This window comes from Physeter macrocephalus, chromosome 10 (genome assembly GCF_002837175.3).
Source record: "Physeter macrocephalus isolate SW-GA chromosome 10, ASM283717v5, whole genome shotgun sequence".
NCBI classification, from domain to species: domain Eukaryota; kingdom Metazoa; phylum Chordata; class Mammalia; order Artiodactyla; family Physeteridae; genus Physeter; species Physeter macrocephalus.
This window is the reverse complement of record NC_041223.1, coordinates 69,271,472-69,282,894: the sequence shown is the minus strand read 5'-3', so window position 1 is coordinate 69,282,894 and position 11,423 is coordinate 69,271,472. Positions and strand designations below refer to the sequence as shown.

General features: G+C 44.2%; 1 protein-coding gene across 5 annotated transcripts in view; it reads right to left on the bottom strand.

The window, feature by feature from the left end:
* The window catches only part of MDN1 (midasin AAA ATPase 1), a 164,009-nt gene that overhangs the window by 25,039 nt on the left and 127,547 nt on the right, over positions 1–11,423 (bottom strand). For all 5 annotated transcript variants that reach the window (XM_007126238.4, XM_028494642.2, XM_028494643.2 and 2 more), the window contains exons 75-84: positions 11,015–11,161; positions 10,359–10,485; positions 9,060–9,165; positions 8,415–8,530; positions 7,070–7,555; positions 6,560–6,786; positions 5,810–5,962; positions 5,464–5,633; positions 4,557–4,718; positions 1,595–1,732 (exon numbers count right to left, since the gene is read on the bottom strand). In XM_007126238.4, coding sequence (XP_007126300.2) covers positions 1,595–1,732; positions 4,557–4,718; positions 5,464–5,633; positions 5,810–5,962; positions 6,560–6,786; positions 7,070–7,555; positions 8,415–8,530; positions 9,060–9,165; positions 10,359–10,485; positions 11,015–11,161 — 1,832 coding nt within the window. The remainder of the gene's footprint in view (positions 1–1,594; positions 1,733–4,556; positions 4,719–5,463; positions 5,634–5,809; positions 5,963–6,559; positions 6,787–7,069; positions 7,556–8,414; positions 8,531–9,059; positions 9,166–10,358; positions 10,486–11,014; positions 11,162–11,423) is intronic.

Here is an 11,423-nt window from a genome sequence, read left to right as displayed (position 1 = left end):
CCCGGACCGGGACACGGGTTTGTGCCCCGGTCTGGGAAGATCCCACATGCCGCGGAGCGGCTGGGCCCGTGAGCCGTGGCCGCTGAGCCTGCGCGTCCGGAGCCTGTGCCCCGCAACGGGAGAGGCCACAACAGTGAGAGGCCTGCGTAGCGCAAAAAAAAAAAAAAAATTACCACTGGTGATGTTCTGGCACATACTTTTATCCGTTAAGTACACCAACAGATACTTAGAAATATAGATGGGGTATACCAATACCGGCCTCCCGCATCTTCTTCAACAAAAAGGGATTATGCTTGACAAACTGTTTTGCCATCTGCTTTTTTATTTAAGTTAAAAAATGTCTCCTAGATATATTTCTGTGTTGTTACTTATAAACCTATCTCATTGTGTTTAATTATAGTATTGCTCTGCATGAATAGTATAATTTAAATAATTCACAATTTTCACCAGTATAAATAATGCTGTAGTGAGCATCCTTGTATAAACACACTCCATTATACATATATTTATTATCTTGGACCCTTATTAGCATTTGTACAAGAAAACATGGAATTCCTAGGTCAAAGAACACACACAATTTAAAATTTATTAGATACTGCCAAATTGTTCTGATAGCTTTCTATCCCACTTAATGTTTTTTACATTGGATTTGTACTTTTCTGTTAGGTTTACTTTTTCCTTTATTTTTCCATTAACAGAGTACTATGTGCTAATTAAGTTAAATCTGAGAAATACAGAAAAAGGCCAAAATAACAATAACGGGTATGTTATCTGTGTATATATATCCATACACATAATGTACATGAGAGCTATGCCACATAAACGCTAGCATTACTCTTTTGTTTTTTTTTATTTCTTTCCGATTTTCCCTTCAAAGGAAGAGAGGAAGCTTGGATTGGTTTGTTCCTTTATTTTTAATAAGTATAACCATACCTTAAATAGAAATTTATGCAGTGCTCTAAATTTAGAATATAAGTGATAAAAAGTAATTCCACTACCGCTTCTTTCTGCAAGTCACGTTTGATTAATCCAAATAAAAGTAAGTGTGTTTAAAAAAAAACACTCCCAAATGAGACTGGAATTTTAAAAAGCAACACAACAATCTTAGTCCAAAGCATCTAAATATTTCAAAAGCATTCTTGATTCCAAATAAAAAAGGATATAGATTTTTAAAATTTCACCATGTCTTAAAGACATACAACAATAAAACCTATTAACGGCAAACACTGGCATTGTTGTTTAATGCAATTATCACTTACAATAGCCAAGCTTTTTATCCCTAAATGAACCACTACCAAAAATGCTCTCTTAAAAGTCATCAGCAAAAGTTTTCCCATTTAAAATAAAAAAGTTTTAAATCATTTCCCTCCCAAATTATAGCCACAACCAATGACTGCGCTGCAGAAGTTCCTTCTGTGGTCTTTAAGCTTTTAATTTACATCCACTCCCTAAGCTCCAGTATTCTTAGGTGCCTAGCTCACAGTTTGAAAACCATTAACCTAGTAGAAAAACCATTTATATATGTAATTTAAATAGTGAAAAAGGAGTGAGCTTCTGTAAACTATATACATATTTCATGCCTGTGAAAACGTACCTGTTCTTCATTTTCTATCTGGTCACTCACATCCTTCACGCCCTCGCCTTCTCCAATCCCACCTCCCTCGTAGTCATGGAACTCAGTCGCTCCCTCTCCTGCTGAATCTTCCATAAATTCTTTGGGCAAGCAAAATCCCTCAAAAATAAAAAACAGTGAAAGTTAGGTAAAAAAAAAGCAATAAAGAAGGGATTTCCAGTCCTGCTGCAGGAGAAAATACTGTAAATAAATGATTAATTCTTTTCTAGCTCAGTATTTTAAATCTGATTGAAGTACAGTAGACTTTTGTTGGTGACAACAGTTATTATGCAGTTTCAAAGCTTGACATCAGATTTAATATACAAGGTTTTGAGACTTTGTGGAGGCTTCTGGCGTGTAGTAATTTGTCCTTTGCCAAGACAAAAATTTGAATGAGGTATACGTTAGGACGGTATTTAAGGAGCAAGTTATGGGGCAGGGTGCGGCACAGAAACTCTCAGTGTCTAAATCCCAAAGGGGTTTTGTCCTTCTTTACTTCTCAAATTAGTGAGCCTGAAAGGAAAGAGAGAAGACACGTAACCCTGGAGATACAGCAACTTGAAAGCAGATGCTACAAGTGAGAGATTTCATTTCCTTTCACTGAAGAAAATTTTGTGTGATGTTCCTCAAATAAAGTCATGTTAATTACAATACAAAAAAAACATGCCTTCCCCTTCAGCTCTTGAAGTAAATCTGTCACTCTCAGGGAACATGCTGTACCTGGCCTGGGCTGTTTGCTGCCAAGGCACCTGGCACCCTGGCACCCAGCATGGCAATGGGGTCTAGAGTTAAGAACAAGGTCAGACACAGCAAGCTTTGTGAAGAGTTAATAAAACTGTATTTCATGTCAGAAAATAGCCCAAAACCAAATATCAACTACTAGTGTGTGGGACAAAAGTGAACAGAAAAAGAAGAAAATAATGGCTCTCAATCAGAAATTTTATCAGAGAAAGTACAAGCTATCAAGATATTTGCCAATCTAAGGATGAGAATGTACTACAAATAAGCTGTCAACTAACAAGACCAAGTTCCAAGACCAGCAAACACTGATTGTGACTTAGTTACACAGAACTAGCTTCCTATGGATTAAGTGCTTTCATCACAACCGAGATCTATTATCTTTTTTTTTTTTTTGGCCTCGCCATGTAGCACGCGGGATCTTAGCTCCCCGACCAGGGATTGAACCGGTGTCCCCACTGCAGGGGAAGCTCGGAGTCCTGGACCACCAGGGAATTCCCCTAAATCTATTCTCTTAGCACTGTGTCTAACCTACTTTCAAGTTCCCTCAGCACTCCTCAGAGAGGACAGGAACACAATTCGGACATTTAAATGAATGGAAAGGCAAACTCACCTTCAGGACATGTATTCTTAGAAAGTCGATTGAAAAATACATTCTGGTTAAGACAGTGAGATACACTATTTTAAAGAAACATGTTTAGATGCAGAGGCAGAATCAGCCATAAAGGAAGGAGATTCAGGATATCCTCCTGCAGGTCGCGTTACTACAGTGGCTGCAGCTGGGACAGCCACTGAGCTCCCAACACTCTGCTTTCGTCAAAACCACTTCTACCCCACACCGCTACCCCCAAACACACACAGGTCTGACAGCCCACAGTCATTCTAGAACTTGTCAGCCAAGAGAAATGGTGCAAGTGGACAAACGCAGCTAACCCAAATCTCAGGGCACCCTCAACATACACTGTCCTGCCACTGTCTTCTACATGAAGTGTTTCCTCCAAGAAATGATGGGATGTAAGACTGGCTCAGTGCCCATCAGATAGAGGGGGCAAATCTCAGAGGTGTTCATTTATCCATTACTCAACAAATGTACGTAATTTATCCTCTAGATACAAGGCACGGGCTTGCTCCCATTTTTTTTTTTAACCATTTCCAGTATTCCAGATACTCAGAACTAAGAACTCTTGACTGTTTACAAGAAGCCTAGACCCCACCTTCAGTTTGTAAATTCCTATCTTCCGCAAGTGCATCTCACCTATACTAGATTCAGAAAAGATCTTAAAATACTAGGGACAAAACAAAAACAAAAAACTATACAGTTAGTTGAAGGTGATTCTCACAAAAATGCAAATCTCATTTGTAAAATGAGGAAACTGAGGCTAAGTGACTCCCTCACTCTGAGTCCCAGAACCGGATACCCTTGTGACTGGACTTACCACGCCGGGCTGGGCCTGTTAGCTCTGACTGCTGCTCCTGAATTCCAAGGGCAGGGTCTACAATCTCTATAACTTCAGTGATTTTCACAGCACTGGGTACATGGCTGAATGAATGAATGACTTCCCTATTAAAGATGCCCCTCCTAACATTAAGAGCCCCGTTACCATTTCAGCATGCGTTAGTATAAACGACCAAAAACTTAACAGCCTTAAGGATTCATCTGTCCTACAAGTCTAGCTCAGAGTTATCAGAAGAAGATTTCAAATTGGAGACCAGGAAAGAAGGGTGTGAACAGAAAGCAGCAGCCTTTAGACAGACTCTGGAGTCTAGGGAGCTCCCCAGTGAGGGACCTGCAAGTTACAAACCTTTAGTGGAAAAAGGATTAGTAAAAGGAGGCCCGACAAAGTGGTAAAAAATCCACAGGGAGAGTGGGAATTCCCTGGTGGTCCAGTGGGTAGGACTCCGTGCTTCACTGCCGAGGGCCTGGGTTCAATCCCTGGTCAGGGAACTAAGATCCCACAAGCTGCGCAGCCAGGGGGAAAAAAAATTGTATTTTGTAATTGTCTTAATACCTTTGAGAGAATGCTTTCCACCTAAAAAAACATATTAAAAAAAAAATATATATATATACAAAAAATCCAGAGAGCAAGCAAATCACCTCCTGCTATTTGTGAAGGCCCCAAATACAATCCCATCAAACCAAACACTAATGGGTATGGAATACATGGGTACCTGCTTCCCCATGGTGCTCCACGTAAATAGTCCTTACCTTCTGGGCAAGCTCCGTAAAGATCTGGGCAAGCACAGAGAGCAGCTTTGCAGTGCTGCGGTGAGTTGCCAAAGACACGGTCAGGAAGAAGAGGACGAGGTCAGAGTACCTGGAGAGCATGGGCACCAGGCGCACCAACGAGCGGCAGGACCGGGCGAAGAGCTGGGGGCAAAACAGATCAGAAGGCCTGCTCACGCCAGGCCTCCTCTGCGGTGACTAGGTAGTGACGGTGGTTGTACCACCTCATGAATGTATCAAAGGTCACTAATGGTACATTTTATTTACACACACGTACATAACACTGCTCACTGAGATCTCTTCCTTGTTTACACAAACCCTCACAACACTACACTGTAAATTCTTAGTCACTTAAGTCTCAGTTAAACAAGGTTGTTTGGTGTTTAAAAAATATGTTTATATACAAATTCTATTGGGAATCAAAGTTGGCACTGGAGGCAATACTACAGAATAACACACAAGTCCTCAAAAATAAGCTGCTTTTCTGGACTTGTGGAGATGATAACGTCATCCTCTTCTGGCTTATTGTGAAGGGACAGGTGTTTGCACAGTATGGCCATTAAGCCTTAGTTATGGCGGAACATCCACCATTAACATCAAATACCCAGGAGTATGTGATTAGGATGTGAAAGAACCCCAAGATAATGGATATTCTGGATTGGCAGAATTTTTCCACCTATGCATCTTACAACTGTAATCCTTAGCCAGCAAGCCCTAAGCTTTCCAAAGTCTGTCAGTGAGGTTTACATGTATAAAGACATCAAGAGATGCTTAGCGATTTTGCCGAGGAGGCCTGCTTTGGGACCACCACGTGGCGCGAGGTGAAACCCCCTCTGCCTCTGCTCAGCCCACTTGGACAGCAAGAAGCCTGTAAGGAACCGCTGGTTACCGTGTGCTTCGCTGCTGTGCCATCCTCGCCAGACGATTTCAGCCTCTCCAAGAGCTCAGAGACAGCGGAAATTATTTTCTGCACATGCAAAGTGCTCACATCGGCCCAGAAGTCATCCTCTAAGAGTTTTGTTAGATGTCCTGACTGCAGTCTCTCAAAGCCTGCTGCCTCTTTCATTCACGGAAAAGAATGACATGGTAAATAACAGAAAACAAACTCTTTTCATCTCCACTCATCCAATAATCACTTCCCACATCTGGCCTTAAATATTTAGCCACAAAAATAGATCATCAAAATAAAAATTAAATCAAGTCAGAAACTAGTATTTTCCTGATCTCAGACATACCATCTTCTTGTGGTCTTGTTTGGTGAGTGTTCTCCTCTGTTTTTTTACTATTTCTTTCTGCTAAGTTCTGGATGGCACAAAGGATGGCCCGGATGGCAGTTTCCATTTGCTCTGAAAAATCCTCCACAAACCCTGCATCCAGCATTTGGTTTCCTAGTAAAGTAACATGGTGCAGAACAAATTTTTTAAAACTCAGTCATTTGTTTCAGTGCCTCTGGAAATCATTAACAATCCTCATTTGTCATTTTAACAAACAGCCACCTTGTAAACACCTGCTATGGTTGAGCCACTGTCAAGCTGTGCTGGGTACAAAGAAGAAAAAGACACATTCCCAGCCTAGGTAAACCTGTAAGGTTATTGTCTTGTATTATAACAATTTTGTTAAAAGAATGCCAAAAATATGAAAATAGTTAAGATGGAGTATATGAACACCAACTTAGCCCAAACATTAGCCAGCAGCTTTCCAGTCTAAGGAAGAACTTTCTGAAACAGCCAGTGAGCCTGTGCTGTCTACTTACTCATGTGCTATAAAGTACGCAACGTGATGGCAATCCAGAGGCAAGGTTCTCAAACAAAAGAGGCAACAAAAGTTAAGCGCTATGTGTTCCAACTATACTTCCCTGCCTTGGAACCCTGGACAGATACGTCTAGAACAAAACACAATGTGTCTTTAGGAAAATCTGGACTTAAATCTATAAGATGTCGTTCCTACACTGGGCTTTTACTCCCTTACTGAACAATAGTCCTCACCTCCTTGGCTGCCTGGGGTAAGGAGATGTGTCTTCCAAGTAGTGAAGTCATCTGTGGCTTTATTGATCTCTCTTCTTACATATTCCAGGCTCTCAACTAATGTCATTTGTGGGTCTATTTGCTCACCCTCTACCCCTGGAAGAATGAACAAGGACTCTAGGCCTTGCAAATGAGCTGACACCTGGGACAGGCAACTCAGCGCAGAAGAGCAAACTTCAAAATCTTTCCTGCAACAACAGAAATGCCATGATGTTGAAAGGAAGGTGCTAACACACCACACCCACACCCCCACACCCCCCCACACACACACCCACCACACACCCTCCCTCCCACCACTAAAACTCATTGCATCTAAAGATTTACAGCTAGACGTATGCCACAAAGCACTATGAGGGTCCACCGGAAAACCGAGGACTGGAAGCATGACCCCTTCCATCATTTCATCCCATCAGTAAACCCAGACCAAGCGCCGCACACACAGAGGCAGAGCAAAGACGTGGGCACACTCACCAAGAATGAAAGAGAGTCTCACAAGACTGCTGCCTAATTTTGTCAACATCAGCTTTCACTGTTTTAATGGCTTTCAGCATCTCTGTTAATCTCACAGTTGACTGTTGCCAAAGCTGGTCCTGTTTCCGCATCCGGCAACCAGAGGGCAGCTGCCTTCCAGGAACTGGGGATGGGTAGCTCAGATCTGACGGGATCAGGTCCAGCACTGCTCCAGAAAGCTGCCCCTTGGTGAGCTCTGGTCCCTCCAGGGAGGGGGCAGAAGGCTGACCCTGTGCCTGGGCATCACCTTGGCCTGCAGCTGGCCCTGCACTGGGGCAGCACTGGAGGAGCCAGGAGAGCTGCTCAAGCAGGATCTGGCTCTGCATGGCCAGGTGCTGCAGCCTCTCTGTCCACTGCTGCACCCCGTCCTGAGGGGGGAAGGCCACGGGGTAGGCGGGCGGCCCCGTCAGCCTGCTGTCAATCTCCTGCACACAACTGAGGAGGTTCCTGTGCAGAGAAACAAACCCATGGGGATAACACGTGGCACCTTAAACTGTCACCGCGCTGTCTGTAACGGTAAATTCACTGATTCCGAATGAAGTTTGGGCTTTTCCACATAATCAAGAAGAGAAGATTCCCCAGATAAGTAAAAAGTCTGTTCAAACGCCTTCCAAAGTACTTAAACACGTCTTCCAGTGTAGCAGAAGCATCGGTGCTCACTGCTTATCGCCTGCCCCTTACAGGCCTCTCACATCCAACACAGTCACAGCACCACAGTGATTTCAACCACTATTTTCTAAAAAAAAATCTAGTAAATGTAGTAGACTTTGCTAGATAAAACTCTTACGAGTGGAGAAGAAAACAGCTGAAGTGATTACAGTCTAGAAATACTGTCAGCCAAGGATCCACTCAGCAGATGATGACAGGCTTCCTGTCCTCATCTTTTAAGCATCCATTTCCACCGAGGAGCACCAGCGTATGGTTCAGCAAATTGCAACTCTGTGATCCAAAAAGCCGACTCACATCTGATCTGTGCCCAGAGTCTGGGACACCCGATGCCACGAAAGCAACCCTGCGCTCGGCCCACACTGACTGCCAATCACGGTTGCCCTCATTCCAGACCCCGGTGTGGTTCAGCCGTGAACATTTTTACCGTCTGACTTGGCCTCGAACCATCCCCCAGAGGTGCTGCCAAAACCAGGGGGCAGAGGCATCACCACCAAAGCAAGGGTCCAAGCCAAGGCAAACCCCACCTGCCCCTTCGGACCTCAGACTTCACTGCATAGCTGGGAGCAGCGTGTGCAGCAACTCTGAGCTGCGCATAATACTCTCGATTCTTGCTGCAAACGCAGCCAGTCAGCGGTACCTGAGGAGGATCCACTGCTCGGTCAGCGTGGTCAGGGAGCGCCGCTGTCGGGTGAGCACCTTCATCAAATGCGCCGAGAACCCCTTACACCGCTGCACGTGGCCCACGCCCATCTCCTGGCAGGGGGAGAAGAGAGCATGCTGAGGGGCCGCTGGGAAGTGCTGGGTCCCACGCTCCTGGAGGGGAGCCCCTGCTGGGGGTGGGGTGGGGGGGCGCGGAGCCCGGGTGCGCTGCCCTCTAGAGGCGACACGTCCACCTCTGGGAGCAGTGCATCCAAATTACGCTTCCACTGAAGTTCCATAAACAGGAACTAGTTTAACATCAAAATTCGGTATCAGTGATCTTTTCTCAATTCACAGGGGCAAAAGATCTGAGGGTGGCATTCTCCATTTGAAGTTTTTCTTCTGTAATTTTTCTTAAGGATTTGGTCCTGTTAGCAAATGTTGAATAACAGAACTTATTATAAAATGCTCTCTGATTAAGCACAAAATTACACTGATTTATATTGTAAGTTTAATGACTGCAAAAAGTTCAGTCACTTCCAGTAATGGGCTGTGATCACTGGACCAGGTCTGAGGACGCTGCCCTGGATGAACAGAACTGGAGTCCCTGAGCCCCTGCAATCCCAAGGCTCTATCATCCTACCTTGGCGGGAGCTGCCAGGACTGCACTAAGCCTGGCGTGCCGTGCAAGAGAGCGATAAAAATACTTCTGGCACCCTTCCCACGAAGACAAGATTTCTGTAAGCAGCCTGGGAAAGAAATCAACGTGATTTACTTAATTAAAACCACTATCTCCACCCTAGGTCCTGAGGAGTCAGAGACTGGTCCATTTAGCCGCAACCAGAAGCCAAGAGTCTGAACAGATTTATTTCTGTGAGGACACATTCAGTCAGGCACTCATCAGTCCTTTATACAAAGGATGTGTTACATACTTAGCACTGAAAGTAGAGTGGGAAAATAAACTATGACAATATGGCTTCCTTAATAAAAATGTTATGACTATCTTGGCAGTGGAGGCTAGGGATCACACATTCTGATGCCTGCAGGGGCCATGCAGATAACGTACATGGTTAAGGACAGCCAAGCACAAAATGATCCCTGGCGATGACAGCTGAGAAGCAACAGGGATTGTTACCGACCACAGCGAACCTGAGAGCATGTGTCCTATCAAAAGGAGGGCCCTCTGGTCAGCTTTCGACCACACGGGAAGGCAAGCACACTCGGCCACATTTTCCCGAAAAACTGGAAATCCAGAACGTTTATGTAAAATTTCTACTTTTTACAGTGTTGTGTTGAACTCAAATTTAAAGCACTTGAGAGGGCCACTGAGCAAAGAAAACACACATGCATGCTGTACTCAGCTCATTTCCAACCAGTTACTAACACAGAGGGAGCTCCATCTGTCTCCAAAGTCTATAGGCTCTCAAATTCAAGAACATATGGGAACTTAGGTTTATGTATATGGAATAGCTAAAAATGTGGCCATTCTCTCACAGGTTTTCACCTGTACATTCAAATCAATTGAGCAGACCTCAGGAAAAATCAAAGGACCAAAAAAAAAAATAACGGGAGACATGAATACAAGGAGGAAGGAGGAATGGAAAGAAGAAAATCAACGATTACTAACTAACTACTGACACTTGCTTTAAACACTCAGAGTGGCCCCTTGTCTTCCTTACCCCACCAGATCCCCAACAGAGCCCAAACCACCCAATATTTCCAATTTATCCCTTACCTTTTTCTAATGAAAGAAAAGAAGGTTAAAAAAAAAAGAAAAGAAAATTAACACTGGGTGCTCGCCACCTGACAGTCCTGAGCCAGGCACTTTTCTAAATGCTAATTTTATGGCAACACTAGGACAAAAGTACTCCTCTCCCCACTTTGGCAAATGAGGCCACGGAGGCTTAGCTGACTTGCTCCATTTATAATTAAAAACACAAACCTAGAATCAGCCTCCCGAGTGCTGCTGACTATAGACAATGCGCTCTGGAGATCCAACGGGTGAAGACGAAGCATCTCTTGAGGGTTTTCTGAACGGGCCCAGGAAAGACCTTTGCGATATGACAAACCTAGGAAATAAATAGCAGGTGGTTAAATAAAGAAACTCAGGAGAGAAGAGATGTGCCAGGAACCCCCCCAATGCCATTGCTACTCAAAGTCAAGTCCTAGGAACAGCATCGCCCAGGAGCTTGTTAGAAAGCTTACTCTCAGGCCCTGCCCCACACCTACTGAAACAGAATCCGCTTCTGCACTTTAGCAAGATTCCCCAGGTGACTCATACACAAGTTAGTTTGAAAAGTGTTGCTCCCTATGCACGTTGGAAAGGCGGGTGCTGTACAACATATGGTGATGAAAATAAAAAACATGGTTTCTGAGAAACCTCACTACAAAACTGTGAAACTACCTGGGAGTCACAAATGGTTCGTCGTAGGATTTTCGTGTGTATTGACTGGGACTCACACATTTCAAACCTTGCCTTCCACCTTATGTTTCCCACCATCTCAACTGTCTCTACAAACTTCCCCCAAATCACCCATGTTATTTGTCTTCCTAAAATCAGGTGAGTACACTTCACTGGGTTTCCATCGAGGACCTTACCGGTTTTTGCAAGGTGTTTAAAGAGGTCTGCTAAAGCTCGCTGCTTCTGCATGAGAATGTGCTTGGCTTCTGAGCGCTGCTTCTCCTTCTCTGCAGAGGGCTCCACCTTTAACCTCTGCAGCTCACTCACAGAGGAAATTACTTCACCTACAGGGAAGACAAGGGGGAAACATGGAAATCCCCAGGAATTCTTAATGTGCTCAAATTACCCAAGACCAAGGACCTGTCAAAAACGAAGACCAGGTGTCATGCATCTTTATAGCTAACATAGTCCCTAGCATTTGGTAAATTCTCAGTGATTAAACTGATCAAGATGCATGATAGGGCTTCCCTGGTGGTGCAGTGGTTGAGAGTCCGCCTGCCAATGCAGGGGACACGGGTTCATGCCCCGGTCCGGGAAGATCCCACA